This window comes from Nymphaea colorata, chromosome 11 (genome assembly GCF_008831285.2).
Source record: "Nymphaea colorata isolate Beijing-Zhang1983 chromosome 11, ASM883128v2, whole genome shotgun sequence".
Lineage (NCBI taxonomy): Eukaryota > Viridiplantae > Streptophyta > Magnoliopsida > Nymphaeales > Nymphaeaceae > Nymphaea > Nymphaea colorata.
In genome coordinates, this window is record NC_045148.1 from 14,539,962 (window position 1) to 14,559,463 (window position 19,502).

Here is a 19,502-nt window from a genome sequence, read left to right on the forward strand (position 1 = left end):
AAATGACGGGTCAGTTCAGTTGGGGTCATATTTATTAGTTGTTGTTTTTTGTTAGTTGGCTTGTTTCTTTCCCCCTCTTTAATGCTGAAGGAGAAAGCATTTGATCCACGGAACTGGCAGAAAAAAATTGCCTACTTCTGGCCATACTCTCATTCTAAAAGGGCAAACTTGCTACTATTTGTCGGTAAGTAAGACATTTTTCCAACAATAACACCTGTCTATCTAATCCATGCCATCAACACTATTTGGCCGTTGAAATAGGTGAACGATATGACCAAGTTGGTTCGCATCTCTAGACCATGTTTTTTTTCCAAGAGATCTTTTTGGTAATCGATGCAAACATGATTATATGTTACACATAAGGTTGGACATCGAGTCGGGTATTCGACGGGTACCCAATACTCGGCCAAACATGATTTATGTCACACATCAGGTTGGACATTGAGTCGGGTACCCAGTACTCGGCCCAAACAATCTCAGGTTTGGGCCCGAAAAACCTGGATCGAGGTTTCACTTGTGTTTTCTACTATTTATCTTAACCATTTTGACCCAAAGTATAGACAGATGTTCCTACTCATGATGTCTTTATTTTTCAGCTGTCCAAATTCTCTGGACTCTCACAGCATACTGGATGGTGGAGAAGAATTATACATACACACACATATATATATAAATTTCGTTAGATGTAATCGTGTTTATTAGATGCTTGTGTTTGCCTTAATTTGGGTCTGCCACTGCTTGAGAAAACGGTATTACTAAGATTTTGCGTTCTTTTCTAAAGTAATTTGATTGTAGAGTAAAATTTATGTAAGGAACTGTTTTTAGATTCTTAGTAATTGTAGGGCCAACTCAAGGTCTCCAATCTGTCAATCCAAGTACTTGGCTCGTGAATGAATATATTATACCCGTAATATATACCAGCTTTAGAGAATAGAATAACAAAAGTACTTAATTTATGTACACGATGAAATATTTGCATCCTTCACGCGGTTTACTCCAACACAACCTTGCTGGCTCTCCTCCTCTCCCTTGCACATGCATGTGATGATGCACACGTGAACTGACATGCGCAATGAACATATAATTATTTTAAAGACATAATACCTCTAAAAAGAAGGGTACACTTAGGACAAACATGAACGGATGCATAATTGCCGAAGAGTAAGATGAGAATATGCCTCTCACAATTCTAGGGCTTTGCAAAACTTGTCACTATGCATCAGAACAACTTTGGCATCTCTCATGCTAATAGTTAGCTTCCAGTGAAAGAGCTCCATTATTAGATTCTTGTTGGTACAGATAACAAGCTGGAACAGGTAGAATAATTCATATAATACACTGAATACTGCTATCGTCAAATACACTTTTCAACCCTTCGTTTCTACTCTCAAGTTTCACTACCCTCAAAATCTTTAGAAAGAAAATGCAGGTTACTTTCATTGACATTTAGATATTAATTCTTTATGTAAGACATATAGTTGTGCTTATGTCTACGATTGAACATTCTACTCAACCTTGGCACTATCAATTCGTTGAAATGACTAAATTATTTCAGAAAGCAATAATAATTGAAAAATTTATATCGTTAGGTGTTCTATGAAAGTGAGTTTTCCCTTTTTAAAATATAAGTCAACTTCACATCTCTCCGAGACCTACATGTGGCAACGAAATCATCTCAAGATTTCAAGATGAATAAAATATTGGTGTATGGAACTTGATTCATACTGGACACTCATATGCAAATGCGGGTTTCGCCCTAATCCTTATGTTGAGAGGAGGGCCGCAATTTCTGGTCTTCTTCTTGGTGAGTGTCTGTGTTCATCTGTGAGTGAATAGTAAAGATCTGTGCGACCGTAGATGTAGGAGGTTATTACTCCGAACCACGTAAATCTGTCTCTTCTTTCTTGTACGAGTTTTAGCTTGAGTCGAGTTCAAGATCGGCTTGTTATATATTCCAAAATAGTTCGTGACACAAGCTCAAAAAAGCTGCATATGTTGCACCTGGCTTAGGACATTCAATTGGTTTCCTAGCCTACCAAGGTTTATAAATTTCATGATTATTTTATATGGCAATCAAGTCACACCCACCATCCCAAAGTGCAAACATCTCTCCATCTAGAATCTCATATGCATAGTTAGTAGGTTAAACATAGACCAAGTTGGAGAAAGTTAGTTGAATATCCAAGTTCTAGCAGCTGCACATTGTTGATCAAGTTATATAATTGATAAAAATCAACTATAGTTCAACATCAGTGGCCATTTTTAAGAGTGTTCACTTAATACATTTTACTCAAGAATGAATGAATATCAAATCAACTATGTAAATCGCGTTAAAACGAAAAGATCCAAAGCGTCTCTTCATCTTCCCTGTGAGAGCTGTCTGTACTCCATGCATCATTGAAGCTGTCATATATAATGCTCGAATGCCAAGTTTTGTAAGTTTGCATCTGACATTGACCGTTAGCGTTTTGGACATATATATATAAGCTCATCCTGTTAAGTTCTTCACGCCTTTAGGCATCGGAAGTAAGTAGAGGAGATGCCCACCAGTTTAAAGTATCAAAAAGATGCTTTCTTGATAAAAATGAAAATGATAGGCGTGAATTTGAAAATTGCGATAATGGCAGGATGAATCTGAAAATGATTACGTAAAAAAAAGTAATAGCATTATGGTAAATATCATTTATTTCCTGGGTATTTCTTGATGAGGCGTTCGCTGGGGTAACAAGCTTAGAAAATGGAATGGTATCACTGAAATGAACCTCTCATTACGGGGCTTTTGTTAAGAGTTTCATTGCCTTATAACAGGACTTGATCCTCAGAGAATTGCCGCCTTCTCTCTCTCTCTCTCTTCCTCTCTTTCCCCTCCTCTGAAAGACCCCGGATTCTGGCGATCCCCGGCGTCACCGTGCTGGTTGCGGTCATTCACGAAGACTTGTGATCCCTAGAAGCCAAGGGATGGTCGAATAGTGAATCCGATGGCGGGTTTTGTCGACGTCGTCTACAGCAAGGGTTGCGCCCGCCTCCTCTCCAGCGGTCCTACCAATTTTCCGGCGATGGGAGGTCTTCGCGGCGGCTGTCCTCCTGCATCTCCGGCATCGTCTGGCGTCACCGGACCCTTCTCAGGGCTGGTTATCTGCGTCACAGGCTTGTCCAAAGGTTCCTCTCTCTCTCTCTCTCTCCCCTGCCTCTGTGTGTGCGTGTGAGTGAGTGAGATGAGGGCTTACAAGGCCGGGCAAAATGGTAAAGTTTCGAAGTTTGAATTTCTTCCGTCTCGTGGTATTAGAATATCTAGAGTATTAATTCTCCTTTTTCGAAATTTGAAAAGTTTTCTATGACGATTTGACATCGGTGCCCTCTTACATGTCGACATAGACGAAAGTATCCATCCGGTCGATCGCCGGAAAGGCGGAACCCCATTCGGGGGTGACGGAGATTTTAATTTTCTTGAGAAGGTATCAACTTCCAGAGGTTGTGAACTTATTCATCGAAAAATTATCCGAAAGAACAACTCTTTTTCCATCATTTTTTCGCCAAAAGAAATTTCCGAAACTGAGGCAAGGGAATGAAAACAACAGGAAATATTAGTGAAATCGTTCTAAAACGATTGATTTTACTGCCGATAAGATGATCGTGAATAATTATTCCCGATATTTCGGCTTCTTGCTGGTTCAAAATTCTGAAATCACCCTGCTTGTTAAAGGGGAAGCATGCCTCTGAGCTTCATGTTTAGGTGCCCCCTGTTGTCACCTCCGCTTTTCCAATTTTCCTTTTTCTTACATCAGCGTGACGAATATGCCCCTCGAACAAAATTTGTTTCCCGCTTACAGACCGGGATATGAATGTCATTTCGGTACATAAAAACCGAGCGTTTTTGCGGGCGAAAGTGACTGGCGCGCGCCACTTTGGTGGTAGAAAAGGTTGGAAAGAAAAGACACCATCACCTTTCATGGGCACAGTCCCTGCAGTAAACATGGTGGTCTTACCTTGTTCTTTGATAAGCGAGTTAGGTGGTGGTGGGGGTTCACAGTAACTGTGAGCTTTTCCAATTCACGTAACCTGGTTTTTTTTTTTGCTTCTTTAAAGACCTGCCGGTTAGAGGAGCAAAAGTTTGTTTCTTCCGTGTATATATGCATATATGGTTATTCTGTTTCTCACGAAACTGCCATGTTTAATGGGCGTCAAAATAAATTTTAAATCTAGCACCCCTTTCTATACATTAATAATTGAAGTTCACGTTTGTACTTTTACCTTTTTTTTTTGTGAACCTTATTAAGCCCTTTTGTTTTTTTTTTATTTGCAAACCCTTTCCTAGAAAGCATTTCTGTAATTACGTCACTTATGTTTTAACTACTCTTATGTTTTCTCAAATTTATATTCTATTTTTACAGGCATTGGCACATCAATTTCCACCTTATTATGGCAAAGCCACACGCAAGATTGCACTTTTAATTTTGAGAGTTGAGACAACTTCAGTACTATAAAAATATTGTAAATAGAACGAAGAGCTTATTATAGTTACGTACCGAACCGAATGAATTTATGTCAATTGAAAAAGTATTTATTTGTTATTTTGTTAATTTTTTTTTCCTTAGCATCAATGTCCTTATCCAAATAAATTTTGATTGATTAATTTTACCGGTTGACTATTTTGAAACATTAAGCAGGGATCGATTTTTAGCAATAGGGCAGAATGTATTTGTCAATTGCCTGCAAGTCCAAGATGAAACAGGTAAAAACTTCTAACACTAGAGGAAACTGAAGAAAAATGACAAAATTTTGGTTCCAATACAAAGTCCTATATATGTTCTGATTCTTATTTTCTTGTCGAATGCGGTTGTTAAGCTGAATCAGCAAATTGAGCGAGTCTATGACCGGAATATCTGGTTGCTGTTTGGCTGATGATCCCGACTGTCCTTGTTAATTTGATGCAGGACCCTGAGGATTAGATCAATTGTAAAAAATGATGAATGGTTTTATTCTTTGGAGTGGTCGTTCGATTTAATGAAAGCTAGCTGCTTAACTCAAAAGTTTTTCGATGAACCTCTAAATGGCTTTTTTCAATTTCCGGAAGAAAATGAGTAAAGGGTTGCTCTATGCAGATCGTCTGGTGGTTAATTTTGCCTTCCTTTTGGAACCCTTGGTGTGCTGAGCACGTTTTTGACGGTTCAAGTATTTTAATTGTCCGTATCGGCTGCACTAACAATGTTGCTTTGTCACTACGTGGGATCCTTGTTACGGCATGGCTCGTCCTGAGATGACCACGTTCCCACTACTAAGACCCCAACGACAGTTATCTTTCATCTTCCCGGCTCCGCCACATGCTTTTCTGCGATCCTTATTACAATTACAAGAAGGACCAATAAATACTGTTACTACCATTGTTTTATTATTGTCACCTTGCTGCTGCCGTTATTGTTGCTATAAGTTTACGACTCCGGCTACCACGGCTGGGAAAAGACAAATATGGTGCCAGCTTTAAAGTAAAATGCTATTACTTGAAGGAAAATGATTCATTACGGTGAAACCGATGCGGCATCTAATTTGCGGATTTTAGTGGCTTTACACGTGGTTCCCGATACGGACTTCGCACCACGTGAAGCTGTTATTGAGGCCGAGGCGGTCATAGTCTTCCTTCTCACGTGGCGCTTTTGCTCTTGCCGAGGTATCATTGGTAATCCAGTTTTTGTGGCATATATATAGTGAGAGATATGGCGCTCCCATCTTTCCAATGGATGAAAAAAAAAAAAAAAAGTTACCTATGTTGCCGCGGTCATTTGGATCATCTTTTGATGAGTCACACAAGGAGTTCCAAATATGTGACTATATTAGGATCAGTTGTCAAATTCATTCCTGTTAGTTGGCAAACTGAAGCATTTTGCACAACACTATTTTCACCCACTTTGATGACTTTTATAAATAGCCCACCCTCAATTTTGAGCAGGGGAAGAACCACACTTGACGTGAGAAACCAAAAAAAAAAATGAAACGTTCCAAGTGTTTTACTGAACGCGTGGATTCAACTGTTAAAACTTAAACTGGAATTGTCTAGCCGTAGTACTCTATTAATCCCTTACGAAATGGTGAACAGATTTAGTAGAGGCTGTGGTTCTATCGTCATTGGCAAACTGACCAATGCAACCCTTTAGAAGGCATGGGTGCACAAGGGAAGGGAAATAAATATTTGCATTTGATAATTTCATCTTTAAAAACAAAGACATAAATTTGTCCTTCTGATGTTTACGGGATCTCTTCTTGCCAACGTTTTATTTATTTTTTGCATTTTTGCTTATGTGTTACCAGAAAAATATAGTAGTGGCAAACTGGAAATGTTGAAAGTTCATGCTCATGTCAGACCATGAATCTCTTGAATTTCTTCCTGTTATACAAACCTTATTGACCACAGTTGTCCTAATCTATAAGATTTGGTTGCATTTTCTTACGTCGGGTTCCTAGCCAGCCCCACGTGCAAAAATGGTAAACTGAAAATATTACAACGCGCATGCTCAGTCCACGAATTTGGTGAAAATTCGCTGTTGTATAATCCTCACTGCGCAGGGCTATACTACCTAGTTTAGTTTGGTGTTTTCTCTTCTTGTCCAGCTCGAGAGTGTGGAGATGGTAAAAATGCAGTAAATTGGTTTATTGTCATGCCTCTTGAATCCCAACTGTTCTGTGAACCTGAATTTTACATCCGCCTCGGAGTTGCTGTTGAATGTTGTTCCTTCATTAGTTTCTGATAGTTCTTGATTGATCCGTTGCATATGGAACTTTGCATGTTTCCATGCTTCTGTTTCTCTCCACAGAGGCTTCTCCTTTCTCTCAGAGTTCCTCGTTGATGAATTTGTGCCATTATTTCCTTAGCATCTCTTTGGATTTTGTCAAATTTGCTGTTTTTCTGCTCATTTAAAGTAAGTGCACTTGTTAACAGAAGCAAGAAAGCAAGTGATGGAGGCAACAGAGAGATTGGGCGGTCAATACAGCTCTAGCTTGCATCCTCAATGCACTCATCTTGTGGTCCAGATATCCTAATGAAAGACCCTCAGGGGGCACTTTACTTGATGTTGCCTCTTTATTTATCTCCATCACATTTCATTTTAATGGTAAAAAGAGTAAAAATAGACGATTTTCATGTGAACTTAACGTTTCCTACAGTTTTGGTAGCCGCAAGCTTGAGCATGCACTGAAACATGGGTCTCAGAATGGCCTTCTTGTTGTTAGCTTGGCCTGGTTTGTAGACAGTGTCAGGCAGAATGGTAAGCAATTCACTTTTGATGGTAATTTTACTCTCTTATACTATTGTTTACCGGAGAATGCACCTTGGGTTTTTACAGTAACCATTATTTAGACTTCTTGTATCATAAGAATGTTGGTATTCTTACTTAATCACAGTTCATTAAATTCTAAAGCCGCTTCACTAAAATCCCTTTATGGTATATTTGGACGTTTGATATTGCAGTTAGGCTGAGTGAACCACTTTACAGTGTCAGAAGTTCTGCCAGTGCTGGGTTGCCTATGGAGGACTCGGGTCGGCTTACATCATTTTCAGAAGCTGAAAATTCTTGCTTACCTGCAGCTGTGCTTGAGAAAATGGAGTCACCTGGCATGAACTTGCAGGCACATATCCGTTCCTTTGGAAAGGATCTTGGGGCCAGCAAGGGATCCACGCTTGCTGGTGCCTGCATATTTATTGATCCAGACATTTCTAGTGAGCTTCATAACAAGGTGATTTATGGCATGCCATTCTGCTGCAAGTAAATTTTTTTCCATTATTTACTGAAAGGACACCCAGCTTTTACTAAAATAGCAATAACTTGCTCACGTTTCAAAAACCTTTAGGATCTTTGTACCATTTAAGACCCGTTTATGATGGATTTACTAGTTCTGATTGTTGATTCAGTCTGGTCCTTGGTAGGGTTGTCTGTGTCTCGAATAAGATGTCATGTTGTAAGAAACTTTAAACAGAAATATTTTCTCTTTTCATAACACACGGTATTTGAATTTTTTCTTTGGAATTTATTCAGAAAATGTTTTAGCAGCTAAGGGAAATTTCTGGGATATTGTTATAGGTACTTGAAGCTGCAATTAGAGAAGGAGCCATGTTCGTAGACAAGTGGTTTATCGGATGTAAGGCCACTCATGTAGTCTGTGAGGAAGCTTTTATTCAGAGATATATCGGATATACTGGAAATCTTGTCACAGTAAGCCTTATAAGTTTTTGTTTGCTACTAAGTTTGTCTTGAAGACTTTGTAAAATTGCATTGGTATTTCTGACTTGAAATGGGTATGCCAAAATAAAGTGTCACATAAGCTTAGAGACATGGCTGAGATTCATCTCTCCAAGCATTTGATGACTTTGCTGGACAAGTACCCATCTTCCTAATGAAATTAGGCTTCTCCATGGGGCAAGTCAGTTACCTGCTAGGGTCATTACCTAATACAAACGATAAGTTCTTCCCTATTTGGCTTTTGTCTGGTAGCTTCTTATAGAAATTAATGAAATGTCTTTTTCTTTTTAACAATTCAGCCACTGTGGATCTTGAAAACAGTGAAGGAGAAGCGTATGCAGAGACTTATCCATTTTTCAGCTGATCTTGCACGGCAGATAGGCATGATACTTAGCAGTGCAATTCGTCTTGACTTGCAGGTTTCTTTGTCAGCCTCTTTCTTCTTCTTAGCAATCTTTATCTTAAAGTACCTTGCATAAGGCACCTTTTTGTTAATTAATTTGGACAGTCCTGCTTGTTATGTGTGCGAAGGCATGCCTTTCAATTTGGTTTCTTATAAGAACATTATGTTCTTTTCCAATGAGCCACATCCTCTAGTCATCCCTTTGTTCCCTCAAAAGTCTGCTAAGCCATATCCTCCCCTACTGACAGAGGGAACATAAAAAACTCTGGGTTGGAGAAGGTGGTGGTGGTTCAGAAAGAGTCTGAGAAATTATTTTCGACTCTCAACTTTTGTACATGAAAATGGGAAATAAATCATGTTAAGTCATATTATATAGTTCTTGGGTTTCTATTCATGAGATTTTTCTTCAGTAGGCAAAGTTCTTTTGGGAAAAGATTTGGCAATTCAAAATGTGCACTCTACCATAAAAATATTTTGTTTTTTGAATTTATAAATGGTGAGCCTGTCCTAATATTATAACGATAAATACTTTTGGTGATGATTTGAAAATGTTGTGCAATTTTTCCCTTGCAAAGAAGCTTATGTTGTTTTGGCGATAAAAGCAGAATATTTGCAAAAGTATGACCTATATGTCTGACTAATAAGTTGCATATAAAGCATATACTAAAAGATGGATTTCTCTTTTGGAGGTTATGTTTGTTTAATGGATTGTTGCAGCAAACCAAAAACTCATTGTGTATTTGGGGTCTTTTACTGGTAAATGTTATATACAGTGACAGCCTTTAATCCCAAAAGTATGGTAATGTCATATAAAATGATAGTCTCTGATCTCCAAAAATATGTCATGATATCGTCCCAAAATTCCAGATATTTTCCCGAGATTTTGAGAAAGGTCATTTCTCTTCATATTTTTCGCTGTGAATTTTTTATTTCTTTTATGTTTTTTAGATTTTTTAATTCTTTACATTTATGCAAGAAAATTAGTAAAAATTATATTATATGTTTTTTTGTTCTTTATATTTTTTCTTAAAGCATCTAGATTTTCCTGATATTTTTCAGAGAAAAACTACATGTTGGAAAAAGCCCTGTGAAGGATCTTGTGGACAATTTACTGGGAACGACATTGGCAACTATGCTTTTTACTTTCCAGTTTTTAGGCATATGCAATTTCAGAAGTTTAGCACCCTGAAGCAATATCTTGTTTGTGTTTGAAAGTGCTTTCTTAGAACTTCAGTTCAATAGCTGGTAAATCTATTGCTTGAGCCTTTATACAGAAGCTATGTCTCTTCCAGGAAAGAAATGGAATACGATGGCCTTCTAGCACTGGAATCTCATCTGCATACAAAAGTATTGAAGAGCGTGTTGAAGAAAGGCAACAGAAAGTAGATTCAGCCAAGAAGGGCATCCGAAATCGACGTGGACGTCACACCCAAGTCAGTACATTATTCTTCTTATGGCATTGACATGTATATTGTGCATGTGTTTATTTATTGATTGCTAAAATTTTCTTCTCAATAACTGTTTTTCTGGTATAATCATGAATCAGTTTTGAGCACCTAAAATGATGCTTGTGTTAGTTTGCAAGCACGTAGCGTACACGTTTGTTATGCATGTGGAGGTGCCAAACTGCCAACTTCATATCCTTGACATATATGGTTCTATTTGTTTTTTTTTTTTTTTGCTACCATTCTAAATTATATTGAGAAAGCAAGTTTGCTTGTTAGGTGTCCATGGCTTGTCCATGTAATGGCCCTATTGGGTTAATCCAGTGAATATATCCAGGATCCAGCAAAACCATAAGAATTGGTTAGTGAAAGTTACCTGTTGTTTGAGTCAAGCAAAGACTGCAACTACCTTTTTGAGCAATTGAGCCAGACTATAAGTATCAAAGTACATCCATATGTATTGTTTACTCATTTATTTGGTTGTTGATTTTGTCTCTTTCTTGAGTACAGATGCTATTAATTAGTATTCTTATTGTATCTTCCCAGTTTTTTAGATTTTTTGTTTATTTGTCTTGGGTTAGACTTAGTTATAATATATGTCAAACAACATACAACTAAAAAGCTTCTTGCCCGACTGCTGATTGTTTCGTGGTTCTCTTGCATCACTCTGATGCCATTCTAAACCATTGTCATAAACATCACTGTTTTTTCAAAAAAATGCATAAAAAGGAAAATAAAAGAGAACAAAAAAGGTGAAAATAACATGTCTAATTTTTTTGTAGATTTCTCTTAATGATTAGTAGCGATCACAGATTTTTATCAATATTCTGGTAGGAAAATTAGTAGAAAACTCAAATTTAAGCCTTTTCTGTTATTCTTTCTATACTTTTTTGTTTTCTGAATTCTCGAGGAAAACAAACTCTCCAATTAGTTACCCTTGAAAAACCTTGCAGATAAAAGCTTCAGAATCCTTCTGTTATTGATAAGCAAAATTCTTATAGGTGTTGTTAAAGCCTAAGTCGCAGTGACCTCAGTTCCTGCCATAATCTTTTGTGCCTTCTTAGTTCTCATATATCAAGTCTGGCATTCTGGGTGCTTCTTTACATTGATGCTCTTCAATTTCTATTTCTTGTGCAGTCATTTCAACCATCAATTCGACTTATAACTCCATCCAGCCTTCTTGATTCAATAGGCTGGTCAATTTCTGAGCCAGCTTCTGCAGCCTGTGTATTCTTGGATGCTTCTGGGGCAGAAGATGTGAGTGAACGAGCGCCCTGTTTCTTTGATACTCATGGTGATGGAGAAGGTTCTGATATTGGAGGGGATACTCCGTCACGCACTTTGAGAGAAAGGTGATCCTATTTGGCCAAAATTTTCATGCTTCTTATAAAGTTTTAATTGGAGGTTAAAACTGAACTCTGTTGTGGTAGCTTGTGTCAGAATGATGTTGACTAAGTTCAAATTGAATAACATTTAGGTCAAAATTTTGTAGTTTGATTCATTTCTTTCTCTTTCTTTAACTACAGTGAAAAGAGAGAGGTGATATTCAAGGGTCCATTCCTCACCATACTTTTCCCAGTGGATCGTTTTGATGAGATGGGGCCTTCATTGAGAACATATTTTAGTACTAACGGATTCACATGCTTACAGATTTTGGATCATATTTATTCATTTTATCAGGTAAAATCCTTTTTGCATCTGTTAAGTGAATTTGTGTTCTTCTTCAAGCTTAAACTGAGCTGCATAAATTCATTATTGATAAAGGTCATGCTCTTGCATGTTCGACATGCTTTGTCAAACAAAAATCATAGAATAGCATTGTCAACCATTGGTAAGTTTCATTGCACTATTCTGGATAGTTGTATCTACTGAAATATATGTGATGAACTAGGTTGTTTTCTATTCTTGCTGATGCATATGACCTCGTCTTGTTGATATAGACACACACACACACACTCACACTCACTCACTCACACACACACACACACACGCATATGAACATTGGTAAAAACCAGACCACTTGGGTAAGAGATAAAAACCAGACCCATTAAAATTAATTATTGAAATATTTTTTTTTGCAATCTAACCTTATAGATATGATATTAAGAGTGATTTGGTGAGAAACATATATTAAATTAGTTGTTTTCTTACTTAAGTAGTGTTTTTTTAACAATAAAAATGAATGGCTATTGTAACATCAAAATTTTAATAGTATGAAGATCATTTTTTGTTTTCAAAAATGAGTTGAACTGGAACATGATTTATATTAAATTAATGTTCATAAACAGATTAGGAGGTTCACATTTTGGTTAAAATACTTTAAAACACAAATTTAGGAAGTGTGGTTTTTATCCCTTGTCCAAGTGGTCAGGTATCTAGCAGAGAGAGAGAGAGAGAGAGAGAGAGAGAGAGAGAAGCTGCATGCTTCCTTGGGGAGACTCAGGAGAGAAACAGGGCATGGTCTGACATGGCAAGCCCTGTAATAAAGGATGTGCCAGTGTGCATATTTCAATTTGCTATGTGTGGCTTCAGAATGTGCACACTAAGGTTCTCTCTTTTTCTCTTGCTCTAACACCATGGTGTTTTTTTTTTCAAATATATAAGTTATGGTCCATCTTCTAAGAGACGACGTCTGAAGTCTGAACCATGCGTTTCGACAGAAGATATTAGTTTATTGAGGCTAAAATATTTATGAAAATTAGGCTGTTTATGCATCATAGTTGAGCAATCTAAGTGCTGATCCTTATATGATTAGCCATACAAATTACGTCTGTGCGATTAGATGTATATATATCCCCCGTTGTATCTGAGTTGAGCCTACTCAAGTTTGACTGAGGCTGCTGGACCTCAGGACCTTTACTTGCATACTGCTTCACACATACAAGCTTGGCCTAACAATTGGGATTCACTATGTAATCTGCCAATTGAGCTTTAGACCATCACAATTTCAAGCAGCTTGACTCCTTGCGCTCTCCTGCTTGCATCTGAATCTCTCAGAATGTTTTTGAGGGTTTACTCTGTTCTTTCTTAGTCTTTTTAGCATATGTTGTGTCTGCATTTCTATTTTAAAGCACATGGTTTTATTAAGTTCCTTTTTCATTTGATTGTTTAGGAGAATATGTCAGCTGATGAAATAGAACTTGCAATCAATACGGACTCAAGGTATGGTGATCAGCTGAGGTCTGTATATGCCAGCAAAAGATCCATAGAAAATGGCCTTGTGTCTTTCAAAAGGTTAAACTTTTTGGGCACTCGCAAGAATTTTGAGCAATTGAAGCGTGTCGGTGGGGAGAGCGGAAGCCATGTTTATGAACTGCTATTGGGGTCTTGAGCAGATTTCACAGCCTGAAGTAAAAGTTCCGGGAAAAAAGATGGTTAAAATTTCTGTTCAGCAACCAAGCTGAATCTGAGGTGAATGCTGCAGGCGAGGTTTCTCAAGCTGATTAAAAATGTCATTGACTTCGATATTGATAAAACTAATGAAACCTCTCCCTATGATGACCAAAGTTTTCAAAACCAGATTCCCAGCCAATTGCAGTTACCTTTGACAGCATTCGAACTTAGGAACATCTTCAAATAACAAATCCACAATTTCAAATCAATTATCTGAAGTTCCGGTGTTACATTTGCATTGCTTTCTCAAGTAAACATATATCAGATTAATAGGTCTTGAAGAGATTTACTTTTGAAAGTATCCTTCTCGTTCACAATTGACATATCAATTACCAACCATACAAATGAGCCTGATTCTTGAGGTTCATCAGTTTGTTGCTGTCTGTTGCAGCTGGTTTTCTGTTTTTGTATATACTATTAGCCCAAGAAACTTGTTCCATATGTTGTTTGACAGAAACACTTAGTTTGGAAATAATTTCAAAGTGAAATTTCTCAAGTTTTGAAGATCTTATTTGAAACTAAAAAAGTTTTAAAGGTTAGGTTGTTCTGTAGATAGGTAACAACATTTACAACCCAACCTTCAATTGTCTTAAATTTTGTGTTTACATCCGAACGTACTTTAGATGAGCCAAAATTTTGTCGAAATTCTCAAGCCTCATGCTTGGGTTGATATCGTCTGTTTCAGCTCACCTGCCTGTCTGAAAGTTTTGGTCTCCTAGATTTTACTGTTAGCATGAAAAACAGCTCATAATTAGAACTGAAATGCTTCATATTTTTCAAACCGATACTTTGGTCATTATCAAAATCAATGGCATGTTATCCACGTCTTGAGATCGCCGTTCTTGTGTTGATATTGCTTTAAAAGGAGAATGACATTATGGCCCTGTCTATATTAAAGCTTTTGCTCTATGTTGTAGTTTCATTTCCAATGACAGTATGTCATCCCAAGGTGTGAGCGTTATATATCACCTCTATTTTTTTGTAAGATATTGCTCCACTTTTTATCCTTTTAGCTCCACTTATGCATAGTTTAGGTTCAGGTTTTTCTTGTATTTCAGGACGAGTAAACTCATTGTGGGTACTTGTACATTTTCCCGGTAAAAGATGAAAAATATCTTGATGTGCTCCTCCTTGCAGTTTTAGCTGCACGATTCTCTGCGTTGTTCTGGCCAATCATGTCAATGGAAGTTTGTTTTAAAACATTATGTGTGAACGTTGTCTTAATTCCTTGCGACATGTCATCAAGGCAAGCTTTGAAACTTCACATCTTTTAGGTTTGTTTTCTTTGTTTTCCACAAAGTAGCCTTGATCTACACTTTCGGATTTTGTATGATTTTGTATTTCCATATCCAAAAGCTGTTTGGTTGTGTGAGAACACTTTAACCAACATGACATATAAATTAATACTTGTATAAAATTGTGTAGAAGAATCTGCTCATGAATAGGGTTGTTTAAGGTCCGTTTGGCCGACTCAGCTGAAAACATAAAGGCTTAAATATAAGTTTCCTACTTTATGTTACGTGACAAAAGCTGCCTTTTACCTCCAGTTTCTCTATTGATATGCGACAACCAAATATGTAACAGTATTTCACAGGAGAAATAATTCAATGTTCTTGTATGATGGTTATTCTGAAACCTTAGAGCTAAATGAAAGTCAAGGAAAGAGTTAGTATTTGATGGTCCTGGTGAAAATGTTCTAGACCATTTCTCACTCACTTTTGGTTGTGGGACCAGATTTTCGGCATATGAATCGACCCCAAGCTGGGCTAAGCTTATGCCTTCGGCTAGGTTTTTTGCTGGCCGACCTATTTGTCTCAAACGTGTGCATGAACACATACACCTGTGGATACGAGTTCTTAGAATGTGGTTCTAAAATTCGTCTTATATTGCTTTGTTTTTTAAACTGTTCCTAATCTGACCGAGTTTGATTGTCAGTGTAATATTTTTTGAATCTGAAGCATGTACACCACCGATACATGTATATGGTTCAGTTTAATCTGTCATGGCCGCGCAAAATGTGACAAAGCCCAAGCCTGATAGGACATGGAAAAATCACCCAACCATTGCCGGTTATATATAACAAAGACTAAAGTTAGCACTTAGATGAATGCGGCGCACTCGTGGAAAACCTGGCCAGCTTTACGAGGTGCCATGCGACGGTCGAACTCATGACGTTCCAGTGATGCTAGTCAGTTACTATTCCTAAATGACTGGAGCATTTGTGGGCAACTTGGGCCAAGTTCTCTGAAGCATTGCCGACTAAATTAGCATAACGGTCGACATAATATTTGTATAAGGTAGGCATGAAGCCTCCAAGAAAAGTCAAAATTTTTACTTTTTTTACTGGATTCAGGATGACCTTTCCAAAAATGCTATATTACTTCCCTAAAGTTTCTTTAGGGAAACCATCTTCGGCAAAAACCCCTCAAGGTTATATTCTTATACTTTCAACTTGTTTTCAGGTATAAGTAGAACTATGGTACGCTCTTCAGCTTGGTATGACTCTTCAACTTGAATATCTAGTTGTGGAAAAAGAGTAACTACCCATTTTTCTTCTTAGTTCAAAGGTAAAATATTTATGGTAACTAGAAAGTGAAATTAAAGAGCAAAATAAGAACGACAGGGTGGAAAGAATTTAAAAATTCAGTAGTCAATTTTAGAGGCGGATAGATTATATCTCGTTGTTATATGTGAGATCATCCCCGGTTTTTTCCTTTTCAAAACGGGCTTCTTATATTTGAGTCGAAGTCGTATAAATACTTGTCTCGAATGACAAAAAAAAAAAACGGCTGAGAACAGAGATCACTTGACATCTTTCTTGAAGATGTTGGCTTTTTGAGACAAACTAATATATTTAACCTTTTATCAGATCGGCCAGCTTACTAGGAACGCGGGGCCGTATATGTATGTGGGCAGACCCACATCAATTTTGACAATCAGAATGGCGCTTAAAGCCAATACCTTGTACTACTGAAGGGAATATTGCCGGTAGCTGAATCCAAACAGAAGAAACAGAGACACTTGACGCTTCATTTATTGAAGTAGTGAAGCACATTTCTTGCACTACTTCTTACAATCAGACTTGAGACGAAACGAGTGCCAACAAGACGGAAATTTCAACTGCAAGCTCCTTGCTTGAACCCGATCCTTGCATTTGGGACATCATGAACTACCAAGATCTTCCTCTGCTGCCTGTTGCCGAAGATGGAAAGGCTGCTGTCGCTGCTGGTGGGAGCAAAGGCCAAGCAGGCCTGCGAACTCGATGGCACGAAGAAGATGTTGTAGAAGTCGAGTAACACGTTCGTGCCCCCCTGGAAGTGGAATTCAATCAGAGGGTACTGAACTGTGGTGTAATTGGAAAGGTCATAGCAGGTGTCCAGGATCAGGGACGGCTGCGACAGCGGATATTTGGCCATGAAAGTCCGGAAAGCAGATCTCAGTGCGCTGTAAGCCGTTGGCGGCAGTCGGGTGATCACGGTGCCGGAGTCTATTATGGTTCCGGAGGTCGTAAAGATGGAGGAAGAAACCGGCAGCAGTTGTCCGCCCACGCTTATACCAGTGATGGTAAGGTAATAGAAGGGCTGGGAGCCAGTCAGCAGGGGTGTGAACTGTGCAGAACTGTAGGAAGAATCCGGCCCGAATGCCAAGGATCCAGGCACGCTGGCAGTTGGCAGGCAGTAGGCGAACACGCCGCCGAATTTGTTGGCAGTCTGAGAAGGGACGGAGAGTTTGCTCCGGCCTAGTCCGAACATGCCGCCGGTCATTCCGAACAACCCCTGGTTCCTGTGGCCGCACCCGAAGGTGAACCCCGGGACTACATCATTGGGCGTTATCGTCAATGTGTCCTGACTAAGGAATCCAACAGACAAGGAATTGTCACCATAGGTGATGCCGTAGATGCAGCCGGAAGTGGAACATCCGTTCAATCCGGACTCGAGCTTCGCCTCTGCACATTCGGCTGCCGAGCAGGGCACGTTCCTGTAGGTCGAGGAGGCGGATGGGCTGAACCTTGGACCCTGTTGCTGGTAGCAGGAGATCAAGCAGGGGTCGCACTGGACCCAGCTGAGGTCGCTACCGGTGTCGAAGACGAGGTTGAAGGCCTGCTTGGGGGTGCCCAGGCCGACGTCGACTATGAAGTTTCCGCTGCCCAGCGAGGATCCAGTTTGAGCCGGCACCTGTGTGGTGGCCTCCGGGAGCAAGAGGTCCTCTATATTCTTCTTGGGTGATAATGGGAGAGAAGCTGTTCTGGAATGGATCCAATCAACCCTCTGCTGGTCTTGCCGGAGGAGCTCCTCGGAATCTCGCTTGCCGTCATCGGCTGATCCCGTCTTTTGGTGGAATGGGGCGCAGGGCCCGTGACGATCGACTAGTTTCAGAGTGGTCTTGCCTTGGAGACCTGTAAGTTGAACAATCAGTCCTGGAAAAGGAGTTCGACCTGAAAAGGAGCTAAAGACGATTGTCCCCAACCAGCTACACAGATACAAATTTCTGATCAAGTGCTTCTGAAATTAGTTGACAACCACAGACTTGATTGATAGTGGCAATTTTAAGAGATTGGATACGATACTCTGAAGCTCAAAGATTTTTCAATCTTCACATTGTTGGTTGAGCTAAGAACAGTTGTAATTCGCATCGATGTGCCTAAACAATTCTCATTATGAATGCGGTTTGTGCAAGAAAATGAAAAGCCAGTTCGCAATAAAGCATAAGTTGGTAGTTGGCCGTGGGGGAATTCACCTTTTCCGGCAGTACATTCACGTGGCGGCCGCAGCTGGTCGACTGAAACAGTCTGAATGTGCTGGTTGATGTTTCTTGCACTGTGGAATGGAAAGGAAGCAAGAGAGACGAAGAGAAAGAAGAAGGTGAGGTTGGAAAGCGAGAACTTTGCCATCCTTTTAGTGGATTGTTTCTCTTGCGATGAGTGAATTTAATCAAGGATGTGATGATCAATTTATAGAAGTGCATGGATGATCCTGCACGTCGAGAAGGAGAATACATCATCAAAATCCGCAAATTTTCAAGTCAATGTTATGGGCCTCCATGAACCAATATCAGTGGTAAAGTTTGAGATGGCAGCCCTCAAATTGTACTATATCTGGACCAAGCAACCAAGTCAGCTAATTAAGTTCAGTATCCACCCAAGTTGAACACACTTGATGCCGATTTCCTGGACAAGGAGTCAAATTTTGCGGTTTCTTTTGTAGCTTTGCCAGGCGGTAAGCGTGTTTGATTGCATCCACAACTAAGAAAAAAAATGTCTAAAAGAATAGATGGCAGAATGCAAATGAAAAAAATGAGCACCATATGCATGGCGATCCGGTAATCCTGGATGTATAATTTATGATGTCCTACACAAAATTTCAGACAAGACTTGCGGTGGAAATCAGAAGCAAACAACTGTTGCTAGCTGTAGAGGACAAGTGAATCAACACTCCATTGCATTTCTTATAGATTGATGCTTGATGTTGAACAATTAATAAAGAGAGAGAAAAAAAAAAGAAAATTCTCATTAATTAGTTCTTTTTGTCTCAATAATTGGTTCTAGAATTTAGTTTTGTTTTTTTTCTCTATCTAAAGTCTTTCCAAGTCTCTCTATCTTGTTTTATGCGCACACATCAACGATGGTTTTTGCAGGGCATTATAATATATTTTATGTCTGCAACAATAAAAAATGTCCAAGAAACATGGCCTAACACGGTGGGCAACATGTTCCGTTCCGTCTGCAGCCAAGTTGAATGGGTCCCCGTTGGGGCGGCCTAACTGTACTCGCCGCCTGTAATATTCACCTGCACATAGAGGCCTGAGGGACCCCAAGTTCATGTAGACAATTTTCTCCGTGTTTGACTCAAAGTCAAGCAGAGGGGTTTGCCCACTTTTTATTTGGCGTTCGTCTTTTTAAATGTCAAGAGCGTAATCTTTTTCTAATGTACTAATGAAGATTTGACATCATATTCTACATAAAAGACAAACACCATTGAGCGTTTTTTTCTTTCTTTTTGTTTTGGAAAGTTTTGGAAAGTTTTTTACGTACTT

The 19,502-nt window shown here is 38.9% G+C and overlaps 2 protein-coding genes across 2 annotated transcripts; one reads left to right on the forward strand and one right to left on the reverse strand.

The window, feature by feature from the left end:
* The first annotated feature begins 2,813 nt into the window (after nucleotides 1-2,813).
* On the forward strand, nucleotides 2,814-14,594 carry LOC116264782 (uncharacterized). The gene is made up of 10 exons (XM_031645166.2): nucleotides 2,814-3,159; nucleotides 6,932-7,023; nucleotides 7,154-7,256; nucleotides 7,460-7,725; nucleotides 8,070-8,201; nucleotides 8,528-8,647; nucleotides 9,924-10,064; nucleotides 11,214-11,428; nucleotides 11,603-11,756; nucleotides 13,189-14,594. The coding sequence occupies exons 1-10, from the start codon at nucleotides 2,979-2,981 to the stop codon at nucleotides 13,405-13,407; spliced, it is 1,623 nt and encodes a 540-aa protein (XP_031501026.1). The 5' UTR covers nucleotides 2,814-2,978; the 3' UTR covers nucleotides 13,408-14,594.
* A 1,810-nt stretch (nucleotides 14,595-16,404) lies between these two features.
* LOC116263803 (aspartyl protease family protein At5g10770-like) lies at nucleotides 16,405-18,797 on the reverse strand. The gene is made up of 2 exons (XM_031643584.2): nucleotides 18,207-18,797; nucleotides 16,405-17,865 (listed from the first exon to the last, which is right to left on the reverse strand). Exons 1-2 carry the CDS (start codon nucleotides 18,358-18,360, stop codon nucleotides 16,586-16,588), a joined length of 1,434 nt encoding a protein of 477 aa, XP_031499444.1. The 5' UTR covers nucleotides 18,361-18,797; the 3' UTR covers nucleotides 16,405-16,585.
* Nucleotides 18,798-19,502: the final 705 nt, after the last annotated feature.